At 36.9% G+C, this 18,688-nt stretch overlaps 1 protein-coding gene across 1 annotated transcript in view; it reads right to left on the reverse strand.

The window, feature by feature from the left end:
- Positions 1–11,079: 11,079 nt before the first annotated feature.
- pcdh1a (protocadherin 1a) overlaps positions 11,080–18,688 on the reverse strand; it is a 126,124-nt gene continuing 118,515 nt past the window's right edge. The window contains exon 5 of the mRNA XM_044140330.1: positions 11,080–17,923. Coding sequence (XP_043996265.1) covers positions 17,553–17,923 — 371 coding nt within the window. The 3' untranslated portion in view covers positions 11,080–17,552. The remainder of the gene's footprint in view (positions 17,924–18,688) is intronic.

The following is an 18,688-nucleotide window of genomic DNA, read 5'->3' on the forward strand; positions in this document are numbered from 1 at the left end:
CTTTTTTCACTTTTTATTATTATTATTTTTTTATCCAGTGGAGGATGTTCGTTGAAATCTGAGTAGGACATTGCATAATTTAAAATGGTGATCTGTGAAAAATGAGAAGGCCCCCTCTCATTGAAGTAAACAAGCAGTTTGTTTTGTTTATCATTATAACTCCCCCCTGTGTACATCTCTGTTTTATCATGTTGATATTAAACTGATTTCATAAAGAGTGAGCTGATTTGGGAAGCAATAGAGCAATAAGTGATTGTTGTGAAGACTATAAGGATGACACAATGGCCACTTTCAGTGTCCGCTACACGGTGTGTTTTCCTCTCTATTTTTAGCAAAGTATATGTAAGGCCAGCTGCTGGGCAAGATTAAATAATTTATGATATTTTACATGAGCTTAATGGGCCCGCTTCACTGGAGTACCCCACGTTCAAAGCAAACGTCACATAATGATGACCATTTCATTTTACTGCAGGAATTTAACGGCAGAAATAGCCAGCTCATGTATCTGGCAGAAGTAAAACAAATCATGGGAAGAAATATAAAATGAAAAGTCTCAGAAGGCCGGAGACTGAAAGCCCACTTTATGTAATGATATATAAGTTATTAATCATATATACAACCTTGAGTTGAAATTATACTTTTCTCTGTGAAGCAGAACACCTTAAGTGTAGAAAGTTGAAACCAAATCTATACATACACTGCATAAATCAACATTATTTAGTTTATTGGTTGTCATTAATTCAGAGTAAGTGTTTATTTCTTAGTTCAGTTAGAACTAAGAAATAGTTCTAACTATTGTCAAACTATTGAGCACACCTAACTTTGAAAAGGATAAAGTAAAAAAACCCCCACTTAAATAAGAAACAATGTGGATGGATAGGTATGAAAACTTTTGAATTTAGTGGAAGAAATTATGGAAGAACTGAAGAAATCATCTTTTTTAATGATTCTGTCAATTATCAAATAAAAACAACGTTGGTAATTCTACATTTCCTAAAACAGAAAAGACTTAATCAGATTCAATTACGAATTGAAGAGAAAAGTTATTTCTTTTAACACAATGTTGATTTAGCTCCATTGCTAGGCTCGTCATTCAGGTGCCCTTCTTTTGGTGCTAAGATAAAAATAATTTATGCAACTTTTCTTTGCTTGTTATAACACAAAGTACTCTTCAATGAACACGTCATACATAACCAAGCAAAATCCAATCCTTGCTTCAGACCTGTTTTTTTCCCCTAATAGCAGACATAGGTTTTGGAGACATTTATTGTTACAGTAACCATAGTGCTGTCTTTTAGAAGCATGCAGGTCCCAGGTGCACGGTTTATTATATTAGACTGCACATGTAGCTAGAAGAAACATTGCTGTGTGAAAGTATTTAATTGGAGACTGCATTTCGAGACATCCAGCCCTGCCGCCAGTTTTATTCTAATTGCCAGCAGCAACGCACTTAATGAAGCAAGCGGTGAAGAGTGTGGGTAAAAGAGCAAGAGTGACCAAGTTTCCAAGGCAACAGCAGTGGCAACAGAGTGTGGGGTTTCATCTTGAGGAAGAGAATATAGGAAAGCTGTGTTTCCCTGCAGCTTTGCGCTGAATAGCTGTAAAATAATAGATACAATTGTGAAGCTATTACACAGTTGAAAAATGTATGCAAACCTGTGGAGTAAGCCCTCTACAATTCACCAGAGGAACAATTTTCCTTAAAAGCAAAGGCTTGTGTAGGCTATTTCTGATGTACACAAGCACCATGTCTTGAAAGCAACTCTGCTGGGATGGAGCTTTGATGTCTGTCTGTCTTAAGGTTGAAACAAAGAAGCAATATTTTTATTTTTTTATTTATTTTTTTTTGTCCTGGTTTTCTTACTGATATATGTCTCCTTAGAGTATTGCAGCTTAGGGGACTGTGGGTGTTGTAACACCCCCACTTTTCACTGAAACATTTACCCCTCCCACCTTCTCCCCCAAGCATCATCCAGACTTTTCTACAGGTTTAGACAAAACTAGAATACTGAACGCTTCCCTAGAAAAAGTAGACATTGAATGACTCAAAATCACAAGCCTAACCTTGGGTTCATGTTCCGTGTCTCCTCTCCACTGTTAGATACATCTGACTTGGGTTTGCTGCTTCCGTTTTATATGAGTGTTTGTTACAGCTTGACACAAGGTCTCAGTGACTATATTCTATGGCAAAGCTGAGCAATATTTTTTTGATTTTTCCCAGTGGGCCATTGTTACCAGGTCACTGGCTGAGCACAATTTTATAAGTATATATTTGATAATAAACTATGAATCCAATTATGATCTTCTAGGGGTACTAGGCATTGCAACTTAACAATAAAACACGACAATCCATACCAATAACATAAATTTCAAATTTCATTCAACAAAAATAAAAAATAATGAAAATAATAATGATGATTAAAAAAAAGGTCATCATAAGACCATAAAAGGCTTTTCAAACAGAAGGTGTATTCAAATTAGTGGACAAAATAAACACTGGTTGTAAGTCCAACTTCTATGGCGCTGGATGAGTTTACTAACCCTAACCCTAAAATGCTTAAGTGATTGGTTGAATGTTCAAACTCTTAGATCTGAGAATTACAGGGGAAAAAATGGATTTAAAAAATGGCGTGAAAAGCAGAGGGGCACTGATCTGAGATGTGTGGCCAATTTCCAATGACTGTTTTTTGTAAAAGTTCAACGTGCCATTTGTATCCATCTTTGATTGGAAGAACCACACCATATTAGTGTTCAAAATATATCTTACTGGCTTTCTTGTCCATAGTACCATCTGTCAATTCAATTTCTCTACTCATTTTCTCCAGACTTTTTTTCTTCATGACCATAAAACAATACTGTCCAGTATGTGCTTAAATGATGAGAGAAGTTGACCAGTAACGAGCAAAATAAAAACTGTAAATCCTAAAACGCCGTCTGCAGCAGATGAAAACCATGCATTAAAAGGGGAATGAACTGAAACTATCAAAAAAAAAAATTAAAAAAGTTAAGCTCTTAAAAAGCTTTATTTATCCTCTACCATACTTCACAGAAGGATTTCAGTGCTTTTCCACATTTTATATCATTTGGTTCATACCAGACCTGCACTGTTTTACTGTTGTGATATGAGGGTACAAAAGACTTTTTTCCTGGCTTGCCATCCAAATAACTAGGTGGCAAGTATAAAGTGTGTAATGGCTGTTATGGGAATTTTGTGACCTGAAGATTTTTGCAGTTTTCTCACAGTAAGCTTTGGATTTATTTTGGAAACCTTCTCACAATTTCCTCGCTGTACTGGTGACTGGCAAAAAATTTTTTTTTTTTTTTTTTTTTTTTTTTTTTTATCGAGCGTTATTTGTCACACTCGAAGTAGTGTTAAACCCTTTTATTATTCATGGTCTGGGGAGTCTTTGGTTGAGTAGTTATGCTCTTTTTTATTACTCTTGTTTTATTGAGGGAGTTTTAACGTTTGCTTTAATTTGTTGGTTTATTACCCTAAAAAAAAAAAAAAAAAAAAAAAAAAAAAGCACAGAATAAACAGAGTTGTAATGATGTGTTGCAAAAAGATAGCGACAGGTCTGCTAGAGTTTGTCCAGCTCTGCAACATCAGAGTCACAAAAAATCCCAATAATCTTACTGACCCAAATCGCCCTCTTCATCACCTTCTGGTCATATGCATTGTGATTTAATGTAACACAAAAACGTATAAATGTTAATTTATCCCCATTAGTGTCTGCCTCTATAATAATTTGAGATAAGCCCAAATAAATTCTCTTTCAAATATAATGCTATGTTGATGTTGGTGTACTATTATTGTGTATAGCGCACATAGCCCAATTAAAGTTCTTATTTTTATTTTATTTTTTTACTTTTTCCTGTGTGACAGTAACAGGTTGGGTTAAAGGCCTTTCACACGTTTACATGTTTATTTGTGCGAGGATGTGTCTGGAAATCCTCAGGTCAGGTTCAGTTTTGTTCATCTATAAGGGAATTGTTCTCCCTCTTTTGCCCACTCTATGCATCCTTATGTGTCATATGTTCCAAGTAGGACACACAATGCCCTGCAGGAAATGCAAGATAAAATTGGTAGAGTGTAGCCAATGTGTTGCATTAGCCCAACGGTTAGTTACAAATGAAATAAAGTGGAACTTTGCTTAAGGGAATGAGGCAAAATCCCAATTGATTAAGGGAAGCCTTCCCTAATAGGCAAACATTATGACCTTCTGTGATCCATTATTTTGCCTGTTCAAATAATTGTTAAGTTCTGCAGGGAAAAATACTTATCGTACAAGCAAGTGAGAATAAAAACCTATTTTTAATTAAAAGAAACAAGTGTGTGCAATGGGAAAAACAAAAGCTTATTGATATCTACTTATCTACTACAATTTCAGTTATTCAGTAACTTTGATTAAACACTAAATGACAGAAAATGAAATTCACATTCATCGAGGCGATATTGTTCCTACTAAGACTGTACTGAATTTCTAAGACTCACTGACAAGGCATAGATTGATTTTTTTTTTACCTGTTTTAACATCAAACAAGATGAAACCGTGTTCAGCCAATGACATCCAACTACATTGTTAAGTGAAAATGATCTTTAGAATTGAATTATAACTCAGTCTGTTCATAATATATATATACAGTTATTGATTTAATTTAATGTCTTCAATTTATCATCTTCCTGGCTTCATCTTTATAGGGTTGTCAATTACGACATAATCCCAGAACTCTCCCGTCCCGTTTCCAGGTGACTCCCATGAATAACAAAACACTTTCATGAGTCAAAAAGCAGATAATAGCCATAATACTGAGACAGCACATCCTTCAAGGTAGATTGTCTTCAGCAGAACATATAGGCATTAATAATTGATAGACAGAAAGCCAACATGCAGGACAATGGTGAGAGGCTCGGTGACCACACTGGATAAAAACCTACGAATGAGTAGTTTCTTATAATGCAATAATGTGCAAGTAGCTCAGGCTGTGGACAGATACAGCTGATACCAGATAGTCACATATACTAAAAAAACATACAGTATTTGTCTCCCTGTCTGACAGTAAATCAGACTACACATTTCCTATTTTCTGACACGCAGGTTACCCAAAACTTTTTAAGGCCAGAGTTATGAAACAAATAATCTATTAAGGATCTTTTTTTTTTTACTTTTTGAGGTTAGGGCTTGACCAAATGATAATGACGCTCTCTTATCAGGAGTGTTGTTAAATGGTTCTTTCCTCATTCTGGCATTTAGAACATAAAACTGAAGTGACCTAAAACCAGAAATGTTTAGTCTCGTACAAAAAAATAAAAAACACAAACACAAACAAACATTTGGGATACTTCCACTATGCGCCAAAGTTTTAGTAAAAAACACATTTTGGCATTCAATATTTTCCCCACTGACCATTACCCTTTATTATTTTTAACAGTGAAATTTAGGGAAAAGGCTGAATCCCCAAATACATTCCCCACTGCAATTGAGCTCCTGTATGGAGGCTGCAAGAGCTGCAGTCGCTGTCAAAGCTGTCCCTGTCCAGCTGTAAGGTTACGTAGTATTGATGATATTGGCTTTCCTTCACTCCCTGGGATACAAGCGCAGCTAAAATTAGCACCAAGCTAAACCGCAGCATCAGAGCAAATAAACTCAAAGAGGTATTCATGCAAATATTTTGGGAACAAGCTAAAATAAAGGCACTCTTCCAAGGAAGAATTGAACCTATTCAACATCTTGGACATATTCTACCTCCTTCCCAAAGTTGGATGATAATTAGATTATCTCTGCTTAGATTGTAGCTTGTGTAACAGTTGTTTGGGCTTTTCTGATTTAATAGAGATTTTTTATGAGTAATACCACAGAGCCACAGCCTGAGGAAACAGAGTTGGCTTGCCAACTTGAAGAGACACTTTGCCAGGGTGTTAATGTTTTACATTATTTTCAGGCTGTAATCGATAGTGAGATGTTTCAGTTGTTGTCAAGTGACTCTAGTTATTCACAACAACACTCTGTCTTCTGGCCCTTCCATATTTCATACAACAATAAGGGGAATCCCACCCTGGCAAATTTTGATCAAGGATTGCTTACCTTGACATGTGGTTTTAGGATTAAAGCAACAAGTCCATCCGACTGGAGGGTAATACTGTCAAGCAGTGGCAGGAGCTTTCCTTCACACACCAAAGCACAAGGAGTGACCTTATATCCTACATGGTTTACCTGGATGTGTTTAATAGAACCTCTCTCAAAAGGAGAAACTTAAATCCTAATTCCTAAAATCACAACATTTGACCATAAGTCTATAAAATGAGCAAGGTTTCAGCCAACCCTTCCCCCACATAACCACTGAGCATTGTTGTCTGTGATGCACATCCCTCTTTCTCAGCCTGCACTAAGGGTCTCTAATAAGGCTGACAGGAGCAAGAGACCATGCGCAATACCCCAGACCTCCGCATCCTCAGGAGGCCTGGATACCTAAGCTTTGCTATATGTTTAAATGACCATTTTGCCTTTGTTAGAGTTTTGCAGCATGTGTGCAGCATGCACTATGGAATTACAACAATGAATTTTTAGAAAAAAACATCACCCCTCTTTGCTTAAATCGAAACTTGACTATGCAATCATGCATGGTTATTATGAACATTTATGTTGAATGTAGAAATGAGCAACCTGGAATTATTTTTCATTTTTAAAATTTCAGAATAAAGTCTGACCAGTATGTCGGGAAAACAACTAAAGTTGTTTCATCCTACATGTATATAGATAGATAGATAGATAGATAGATAGATAGATAGATAGATAGATAGATAGATAGATAGATAGATAGATAGATAGATAGATAGATAGATAGATAGATAGATAGATAGATAGATAGATAGATAGATAGATAGATAGATAGATAGATAGATAGATAGATAGATAGATAGATGGACTGTGTAATGATGAATTGCAAGGCACTCATATTGTGATTTATTATTATTATTATTATTATTATTATTATTATTATTATTATTATTATTATTATTATTATTATTATTATTATTATATTACTACAAAAAGCCAATTGAGATCTAAAACCTATATTACATGTGTTGACAGAAATAGCACAAGAGTCAGTCACATAATAACATTTCACAAACTAACTTGGTATGGAAAACTATGGAGGCTTTCTTTTATCTTTTTTGTAAGACTTTTATTCAAAACATAAACCCAACATGCCAACCTGTGCTAGATTTTATATTACACTAAATTCCAGTTAATTCTCAGAAGACTCTTTTTAATTCTTTGGAACATTTTAATCATTTTGTTGCTTTTATTTTTTAAATAACTTACTGTAAGTTTAAAGGATAGCTGTAGTCTGTTGAGAGAAGCAGGGCATTTTGAACATGTTTAGACAAAAGAAAAAAATGCTGAACATCTACATTCAGAAACCAAGTAAAGAATTCAAAGCAAATGAGTGGTTGTAGGTACACTCACTGTCCTTGTGTGCTTTGGTGTGTTTTGCCTGTTTACGGTTTACTTGCTGCCGGATTGGAACGTCAGTAATGTCAAAGCTAATGGTTTGCTGTATATTTGCAGTTTAATTATTTCCTAGCGAAAACTGTGATCCTTCGCATCTGAAATTCAATTAAATTTGATGAGCCATTTTGTGTAACCATATTGTTTGCCAATGTTCACTGAGATAATGCGAGAGAAGAAAGCAGACAATCACTGACTAAAGTGACATCTTTATTTAACAAAGGAATGCACAGACTGAGCCACAGTGTTCACCAGCAGCTATAAATGAGTGTAGATTATACAAGGGAAGAGGGCCTTTATTTCCAGGGAAGGTATTATGGGCAATGTAGCCGGCTCAGCTGATAAGCAGCCATGGGTATCTGCTTGATCGTTTAAACCAATATTATGTGACTATTACGGAATTTATGATTCTGTCTTTCTCTACTTTGAGTTCTTTGTTGGTTCGCATTTTGCTCTTTTCAGTAACTTTGGAAAAACAGCAAAGAAATAGAATTTCTAGAACAATTCCTGGCAGAGGACATGAATAAAACATATAGGGGGTTTTGTATTAGGAGTATGCTGGCATCACTCACCAACATTTGTGGATCACACCACTTAATGCAACATCACACTGTCAAAGGGAGAAGAAAATATACCCACAAGTCTGTAATAATTGGTATTTATGCTTCTGCATGCTGCTCAGAAACAGCTGTTGGCCTGGAGCAGAATGTGATAAAGATTCTGTGCTTCTAAAGATATTTTCACACATGCGGAGGTGAACCACTAACAACTCACTGATGTTACTCCTGACTCCCCAAAAGTGATGCATTTTAAGGTGGCAATACTAGCTAATACATGTTCAAAGTCTGCTTTCTGTCACTTCTATGAGCTTAAAAAATACATGTAATGTCAGGGACTGTTCTGTCAAATGACCCCTTGTAGTACATAAAATACTGGCCTGTTAGGTTATGCAGTGTATGTTGTTAGGTACATGCCCCTTTACCACAAGTTAAATTGTAAAAGAAAAATAAAATCCTTTACTTAAAGTTTATACATTCAGACTGTGGACTGTTCACAAATGTCCTTTCATTCCTTTCTTGGAAGCTTTGTGCAGCTTTGTACAGGGTCGGCTTTTGTTGTTCTTAGAAACTGAAAATTCTTTAGATGCTGATCAACAGATGGAGTCCAAAATCAGTAATTTGGAATGGAAATGTGTCATTTAGTTGAAACTTGTCAAAATAAATAAGTAAATAAAAATAGCTTAAATAATTGGGAACATTTTGTATTCTTTTCTTAAATTCTTGGCATTCAAATGGGCCTATTTGTTATTGCTAAAAGCTTAATAAGGATCTTGCAGGATCTTACAATACTAATATGTCACAATATTTTTAATAAGGCGAAGTCCGACTTGTGAAGCTCTCTTTGTAGACAGCATGAAACAGGTTTAAGCCATTATTACCAACCCCAGATATGAGGGCGGATACTTTAGGCAATTGACACTCTGAGTTTGTTTGATATGCTTATTCTGCAATAGCACAGAGAAGATCATTTTCAAACTCCACAGTGAATTCCACAGTGAAATCAATGCTGCATGTACACTTAACTTCTATGTTATTTTTTTCTTTTCCTTTATTATAAACTGTGAGTTGCATTTGTATCTGCTGCTCAATCCAAAATATTTAGGTTAGTTAAATTTGAACTTGATTTTCCTAGATTGAAATTTATTATTATTATTTTTTTAAATAGGGTGTTTGAATTTGGCCACACATTGGAAGTAGGACTCAGACTTCAGCTAGTGGCTTGGTTTTATTTTTCTTTCCCTACCAAGTGGAAGCTCATAGTGTAGATAATGATGATAGCAGAAAAAAAATAAAATAATAAAAAAATACTTTCAAAAAATACACATCCAAAGTCTTCAAATGAATAAAACTGAATTCACACTACAATTTTTTTTAAGGCTACATTAGACCCCTGGCTATTTAGCTCTAGCTGCCTGTGCTTCCTGAGACAAACTGCACCATCCTTACATGGGAACTTCTACTGCAGTCTTTAAATTAGAAGCTTTTCCTGCAAAAAAAAAAAAAAAATAAATAAATAAAAATACAAATAAATAAATAAATAAAACCTCGTTATTTTGGTATAATGAATAAGGAAGACAATTGAATAGGAATATATGTAAGTGATTTTACAGTGTCTTCATGAGCTGACGCAATTGACTATGTATTTTTGTATATGAACTGGAGCTGTTTGTCTTCTAAGACGCTTTGAGATGACATTTTTGTATGTGTGTAATCTGAATTGAAACACACAGAAAAAAATCTATTTAAAAAAAACAAACAAGAATAGCTCACAACTGCAACTCAGTTTCCATTGTGCTAGAGAGTAGGTCAAGAAATTTGGTTCATTCATGAGTGTCCCAATTGTAGTACTTTTTATAGGAGGATGTTTTGATTGAGAAAGTCACTGCAAATGTTGACTATTTTTAGCTGAACCAAGATTTTAGCTGCTCAAGTATTCAGTTTGTTTTGCAATATTTTTCCTCTTATGTGGTACCAAATGTTTATTTTTCTGAGTGAAATGCCTGAAAATTTAACTTGCAGGTTTGGCACCTTCTACAGAGGGATGCTGATGTACATGCCAAATGTGATTTCAGATTTTATTGCTTGAATAAGGAAGGTATCCTTGAGATAGATGTCATCTGGATGGCAAAATATGTTGCTCCAAAGCCCGCATAAATCATTCAGTATTAATGTTGCCTTCACAGATGAGACATGCCATGTGCACTAATGAGAACCCATTAAAGATTCTGGCTTTTGAACCTTGTGCCTATAACAGCTCTGACGGCTTATCCACCTTTCATCTCTACATTTTCACTTATTAATTTGTTAAACTTTTCTCGATCTTTCTTTCAGCTGAACTGTTTTAAATAACAATAAAAATACCTAGAACAGAATTCGAACGGGAGACGTTCAAATTAAAAACTGAACTAAATATTTGAAATCTATGGACATAACAATTTTAATTGATTTTGGAAAAGGGTTCCCTGTTGAGTGAAGGTACCTCATGGAGTTTGAGGATTTGATTAAATTCTTTTGAAAGTTTTAGCCTGCAGCAGACAGGATCAGAGTTTTCTCCATTTGGAAAACAAAGAAGAAACTTTGCTTGAGGAATCAATCAGAGGGTTTTTCAAAGCAGTTTAATGACGGTGAATGTCTACAGTGCAGGCATAGAATGGCCACATTCACACTGACTCAGCAAAGGATTTAATTTCTGCCACTTTAAACAGTTTAAACCACAAACACTACTGCTTAAGTAACACTATGAGATTTTGTGAAGTTACATCTTTGCATCAGATCCAGTGGTTGGTTAGACCAGGTAACTGAAAAAAAAAAAGAAAATCCTTTTCCCTGCAGTCTACAACCCATCTTCTGAAAGTCTTCTGAGAAAATACCAACATGTTGCAAAACTGATGCAAGGGAAAACTGCATAGCAACACATTGTCTTTGACTGCCATGAAACTTGCAAGTTGCTTTCCGAGGTAGAAATTTGCTGTTCAGTGTGTCCCCTTCTGCAAAACAGTTCACTTGACTCCATGAAAGTAGTTGTCTCGTTCACTTAAATCTACTTCTGTGTATTGTGTTGTCTATCGGTCTGAATGTATCGGTACACCTCCACCATCCTGACATCTCATAAATGCAAAACAAATAAAAAAAAAAAAAACCTTTTAAGAACTGGATAAACATTCATTGTTTATTACACAAAGTCATGTACAAGCAAAATAGTGATTATGAGTATCAAGTTTTAGGGTATAATGTTTTACTTCACTCACTTGTGTTACCCTAAAGGCTTAAATGTTAAATTATAGCTGAACTGAAGAAGACAGCGTTCTCATATTCATAGATATCTCAGAATTAATATTTCAAGACAACATCACTCTTGTGAGAAAGACTTGCGTGGATATACAGCCGTAGAAAACAACGTTGTGTATTAAACTAAAAGTATAATGAGATTGTGTTCCTCTTACCCGGTGTTTAACTTGTTGAAGTGGTGAATTAAAGTCCAGAGGCTCGCCTACTTTTAGCCCTCAAACAACTTGTTTCTGGGCTCTCCTGAATCAGAAATGAGCTGCTGTTCCTCGCATGACAAGAATACAAGTTCTTCTTAATTAGCTCTTGAGCGAGACACATTTCAACTTAAGATAGCTGCAAGGCTGCAAAACCTCTTAAAAATGTAACAACCACAGAGTCAAAAGTGATGAATAATTATAGAAATCAAAGAAAGCACTGACAACATTAATTTTTTTTTTTTTTTTTTTTTTTTTCCCTGAAGTGATTTTATTACAAAGTTCATGAGGACTTACAGTATTACAAGAGAATTTGCCAACATGCGGAAAGAGAACAAAGCAGAACACAGGAGTTTAACAAACTGGTAAGAGAAGACAATCCACTGTTCACAATAAACAGAAAAACTGATTAAGTCCTCAGGAGGTGAGAGCCGGTGAATGACTACAGTGCAGGCATAGAACGGCCACATTCACACTGACTCAGCAAAGGTCAATCCAACCAAGGCAAGATGTGCACATCTCAATAAAACATGTTACAATTTTTATATGCCATCGGCTTTTCTCAACTTTTAGAAAGCTTCACTTGTATGTACATAAAACTGTACAAAAACATGGCATCACAAGCATTTTATCCTATATAAATATACCAACATTTAGGATAACAACTAGATTCTCTCTTGCAAAGACATATTTTCAAGGCAATTGTCTTTGTACTAGATGAACTGTGGAAAAAAGATGAAATGTTCAGTCGATTTCAGTTCCGTCTGGGGGGAGTGGGACGGTAAATAGAACTAAAACGAGTAAACAGTTTCTACCAATCATCTTTGGGATTCATGCTAAAAATCGTCGCCCGCAGAGCAGCAGACTTGGGGTCGTGAGGATCTATGTACACTAACGCCACCGACAGATTTCATTTTTTCACACAGCCAGTTTACAGAGAGTCTTTGATCAGTAGGAAAAAAAACAAGAATAAAAAACGAAAGGGAAAACAAACCGCTTTTGCCAATTCTGTTACTGTAATTTGTCCATCTGTGCACAGAAATTATCACCATACAATACACATTACAGAGAGGTAAAATATACTCAAGTGAATCCAACATTAAATCAATGTTAAAGTACAAATTAAACATTATCCAACACACTTCTGAGTGTTTTTAGGTGCATCAAACTTTTATCAAGAGGAGCTTCGTTGTTTCAGAGAGCAGTAAAGACAGTTCACTTAGCTTGAGTTCAAAAGAAAGGGCAATCCTGGTGATATGTATTTTTTTCCCCTTTTGTGAACAACAGGTCAGGCTGGCTCATCAAGCCAGAAGAACAGTGGACAAGGTGGGCTTGCTTTTTTATTATTATTTTTATTTATTCATATTTTTTTTTATCTCCTCTTAATGATTTCTGTTAAAACAAGATATTTACAAATACTGTCAAAACTTAATATAGCCTTAGGACTCATTGTTTGCCATTAAATCAGGCTAAACCTTTTCTGTTATAGATCAGCTGGACTACCAAAAATATTTTTTAATTGCCAGAAAATAATAATGAGGGATAGTTTTTTTAGAGAATCGTTGCAAGTCAGGAGTTTGCATACATTTCCTTAGTATTTGCTAAAATTGCCTTTCAAACTGTATGACTTTGGTGAAACATTGTGGGTGTGCTTCCTCAAGCTTCTCACAAGAGATTACTAAAATTTGTCTCAATACTTCTCACTGAATTTTTTGTAACTGCATCAGGTTCATAGGCCTCTTCGCTCATACACACACCCTTCAGCTCTGCCCATAATTTCTCTATAGGACTGAGATAAGGGTTTTGTGATGGTCACTGACTTTGTCAGCCTTAAGCCACTTTTGGCCCTTGTCTGCTAGTTGCTATTCAGTGAGGGTTGCCTTGGCTCTATAAGGCTATAAGAGATGTCCACTATTAAGGGTTATGTGGTACCAACACCTTTTTTTAGAGCCTAATTTGCTGGAGTTCCAAGTGTGGAGTGCTGGACTGAAAACATGATGTCAGGAGACTGTTGGTCACTGATTGGCTAGTGGGTGGAATCACTGAGTCACAAGAGCAACTCCATAACAATAATCTGGTAAAACTCAAAATAGCATCTGAGTGTATTTGGAGTTTCCGGCCCTGGGACTGCCCAACTCTATGACAGCCTCTCTTATTAGAGTTGTTTCTCAGTTGTATCAGAAAACCAAAACTTCTTGGTTGATATTTCTTCAATATTGCTCCTTGACCTTCTGTCTTCATTATGACATCTATGTTGCCAAGTACTGTTCACAGTTAAACTGGTGTTCTATGGCTTGTATGTTCCCACTTTCTTTACTGAATATAGAGCCAAATCTTATGGCTAAACATTTTTATTTTTATGAGACCACTGAACATGTCTACCAAGATTCAAGTCCTTGCTTTTAATTGCCAGTTAGCCTAATTTAAAGTTATTTTGAGGAAACACATTTTTGTTTTTTATCAAAACAATTTCTTCTCTGGGACCCAGAAATTGTAAACTTCCTTTAAAGTAAGATAATTGGACATTACTTAGATGCTTGTACTTGTGAATAATTGGTTGAACAATGTGGCACCTTCAACCATCTAAAATCAAGATAAGCCAGACTTGTGGAAATTCCCAATCCTGTTCCTGATATCTTGGCTACTTTTTTTTTTTCCATGTATTCCTATCAGAAAGCAGTGTGTTTTACGCGTGGCTCTAAAACGCATCCACAGGCGTGTCTACATGTAAACATGTAATCTGTATGTAAACTTCAAGATTTGAATAAAGTAATACAAAAAATATTGCCTGTCTCATTGTTCTTAGATTTTACTTTTTCCAACTGACCTAAAACAGGAAAGGATAATTTAATCTCAAACAGAAAAAAAAAAAAAAAGTTGTCTTTTTGTAAACCATATGTGAGGTATTGGCAATTAAAGAGACCACCGGGGATATTTTCCAGATTTACTTTAGTGATTGTTAGGCTAGAAAAGGGATAAGATTTGATCCTGTTGGTGAACCTGACTCGAGTGAAAGGATTCGAATAGACAAAGTTGCGACTGAGGCTTTGTGACATTCATTTTATCACTCATTGCTATCTTTCTCACTTGTCATTAATTCCAGGTCAGCGATCTTACCCGCTGCTTTCCATTGGTGAATCCACAGCTCCGAGATGGCTGGGGGAAGGGAGGTTAATCACAGTGTATCATGGCTTGTTGTTTGAATTTTTATTTCGGTTGCTAAATGGCTTTGAAAGTGGCATAATATGCTTTCTCCCCCTCAAGGCAGGATATTTGTTGAGCTTATTTAATCACGGCCATGTCCAGTAATCTCCATATGTTTTCTGTTTTAAACAGCCTAAATGCGGCTTGCGGCTTGCAGCAGGCAGTGCGATGAGGTAAGTACTGTTAAAAATACCCCCGCTTTAAATGATTGTAGCTCCGTGGGTGGATTTGCATTGTCTGGTGGGTGCCTTGTCCTGGGGGTGCACTCACACATGCCCCAGCTCAAGACTCATTACTCACCCTAATTAGGAAATGTCCATTCTTGGCTCCTCCACCCTCACTCAGAGGCACAATCTCACTATGGAAATACTCTGCAGAGGTGAAAGGTATCTACAAATCTAATCAAATCGATGTTTAAATCAAAGACAGCAACGAGAGCTACAATGTTGTAGTGCAGGTTAGTGGAGTCGTCATTAGCATCCAATTACCACCTAATACATAGTGCCCTTCATACATATCCTTCAAATTTACTTGGAAAATCTGTATAAAGCATTTAAAAAAATCCCCCAGAAATACCCTATTTTTATTCCCTGTTCATGAGTCTGAGAATGAAAATGCCTAATAAATGGATAAAAAATATCATCCTCATCATAGAGAAACTTATATCTAAATAAGTGCAATGCTATAACCATGCTTCAATCCTACACTTGAACTTTCTGTTTAAGTTCACTCTGTCTTGCACAATGGCTTGCAAGAGTCTGCATGCTCTGAGCATTTTCACATTACAATCATAAACTTAAATGTTTAATTGGAGTTCAGTGTGATAGACCAACATTTTGTTACACATAATTGCTATGTATAAAAGTAAAGATGCATGGTTTTCAATTTTTCTATAATTACAAATCTGAAAAAGAGTTTCCACAATGAGTCAGAACTTTGTGAAACTATTTTCTACTGCAATAGAAGTGCATTCTGGGGATGCCTATGACAGTTTTTGCCAATTTTCTATATAAATTAGTTTTTCTATTTTGTTAAATGATTACCATGTATATAATTTCAGCCATCTTCCATCAACTCTTAACAACTACTATGAAGAAAAGCAGCCTCTACAACATAATACTGCAACAACAATGTTTCATCATGTCATTGCGTGTCTTTACCAGAGATGCAAAAGCCGGAGAAATTTGACTGATGCATCGTAAATGCAGGCATAATCTTATACACCTCTCTACTTGAGACAAAGTAGTTGGACTGCATTATACTTCCACCACTTTGTTTCAATGTGAGAATGGTGCATTTAGAGCAATGTGTAGTAACAGTTTTGTATCGCACGCAACATCATTGGTCTATTCCATGAAAACTCAATAAAATGCACTGAATTTTATGGTTGTAAAGTGAATAAACCCCTGAAAAGAATAAAAAGGTTAACAAATAATTTTGGACTGAATTATCCAGAATCAAAGGCTGACTTGGAATTCAATCTTTAGTTTAAATATAAATTGTATATTATTTCATGTCAGGTCCATATTTATTCTTACTGCAATGAACTACAAATTGAATTCTGCATTCTAGGTGGGTTTCCCTATTGTGATGTGATAGCTTAAACAAATTCATTGGTATGACATTCCGTTCCAAAAGTAACCATAACCCATGTAGCTCTCAGCACTCAAGTGCCCCCTTTTTTTCTTTTAAACAAAATAGGTAGATCCTCATTCATTAGATCTACATCAATTCTTGTGAACTGCGAGGGTAAGCGAATACAAACGAACTGTGTCTTGCATGTGAAGCCCATCTGATTGTCTCAACAGACAGAAACTTTCTGCAACTGGTGCACTGGTATAATCTCAAGTAGGGAGCAAAAAGCCAATCGGGATGTATCTGGTGAGCTCTGCGTTTGGTCATCGTGACCCTCCGGGTTCTGTGGCCAAGTCAACCGTTTTCATGATGAACGACAGGTCACAGTGCTGCAAGTCAGTGGGACATAATGTCGCTTTAAATGCTGCCACACAGTTCTCTCCAGAAGTGGCGGAGCTCTACAGGGAGCGGAGGTAAAGGCCATTCTACTATGATTAGGGGTCGAAGGTGTCTGTGTGCGTTGGTGTGTGTGGGTGTGCACACGCGGGGGCGTGTGGGATACTGCGGAACAAATAAATGCCTTCCACAATATTGAGTCCCTCTCTGGGAGATGGTTTCAGTCAAGTTTACACAGCAGCAGTAAAGAAAAGGTTAAATATGCTAAAATTCAGAGGCATTCTTTGAAGATTATGCCAGACGAAAATATATGAAGAACACACCATTCAAATGTATTTACAGCTCTGTACATTAAGAACGACCATTTGATCTAACTCCTGGTCTCAAGTGTTCTGCCTTCTGATATGGCCAGTTTAGCTGTCTATTAAATAATACCTAGAAATGGCACAAGAGCACTGATCACAACTTTCAAGAACTCACTTCACAGACTGGGCCTTGCCTGACTACAACAAGAATTAGTCACTGCTAAAGTCGCTATTTCCACTTGTGATTCTTGTCTAACTTTCTGGATTGTATCCGTTGAGAGCTTCAATAAATAAATGAGGGAGTGCATCAATTATCTTTGTGGAATCATTCCAAGATTTGCTGATGAGCTGATAATTTGAGTCAGAAATGACGAGTGTTCATGCCAGTGATTAAATGAGTTACGACCAATAGTTACTTACAACCCAACTGTAGGCTTTAGAATGTGGACAGTCTGTTTTTCTCTCTCTCTTCTTCTGAAGTGGGTGTAGCTTTTCTTTGTTTGTGTACCAATCTGTTTCTCACAGGTAAATCTCTCGTTTGGGGGTGTGAGCTGAAGGGGACGTGGGCGGGAATTCGGAGGCCACGCTCAGGGGCATCTCCTCTACGGGACAGTCCTGACCGACGTCCTGGCCGCTGCTGGAATAGGCACTGCGGGAGGGCGGAAGGCGCGACCGGTGCTCCTCTCCACCCAGCCTGGCGCTGCCGTTGGCCAGGCGACCCAGACTCCCTCTCTCCTGGTAAGGCACAAATGTGGAGAGCTTGGGGGGGTTCCTGGTCTTCCGCACGGGGGAGGGATGCCCAGGCATCCAGCAGGCATCCGAGTGACCCAATTCGCTGCATTCGGTTGTGCAGTTTCCGGTCATCGCCACGTCAGGGAGGGAGCGGATGTCTGTGGGCAGGTGAAAAGAAAACAACTCTTTCAGTAAGAGCCTTACTCTGGAATAATACGCATTGTGGAATTAAAGTAGCAAAAAATGGCATTTGTGAACAGAAATGGTGTCATCTTATGCACCCCATGAAACCCCTGTGCCCCTACCCCCATCCTTGAGGTCTTTGCAGCTGTTGCTAAGCAGTCAGCAGCAGTTGCTATGTAGCTGTCGCTATGCACTGTGTAATGAGCGCTACTGTGTGTGTAGTCCACAAGCTGGTGTGGTAGATGCAAGAGGCGACATGCTGTGTCTTTGTCATTTAGAAGTATCCCCCAGCAGTCTGTCTGGTATATTTGTAATATATCATCATATCGTTAATATGTTCAACAGCAACCTATTTCTATTACACGTGATCTCCGTCCTGTGAATAGAACACTCAAAATGTTCCAGCATGGAGGAGGAAAAAAAAAAAGGAAGGCAGAAGAAATACACACATTACAACAACACACACTGGAAACATGCAGTGTTCAGTTACAGAGGGAGTATCTGGATCCTTTAGGGGAAGAGAGAAGAAAAAAACATTGCTGAATGAGTTATTGATTGACAGCGCTGAAATGAGTTCCCTGCCCTTGATTATCATCCATTTTTTATTCAGCTACTCCTAATTAAATAAATGGGTCCACAACCCAGTGACCTCGTTTTTTACACACAAGTCGAGAAAGCTCCAAAATAAGTTTGCATGAGCTATCACTTCGGAGCCGTCTCACACTTTCTGAAGGCAAACA

The sequence above is a fragment of the Gambusia affinis genome, linkage group LG15 (assembly GCF_019740435.1).
Source record: "Gambusia affinis linkage group LG15, SWU_Gaff_1.0, whole genome shotgun sequence".
Classification (NCBI taxonomy): domain Eukaryota; kingdom Metazoa; phylum Chordata; class Actinopteri; order Cyprinodontiformes; family Poeciliidae; genus Gambusia; species Gambusia affinis.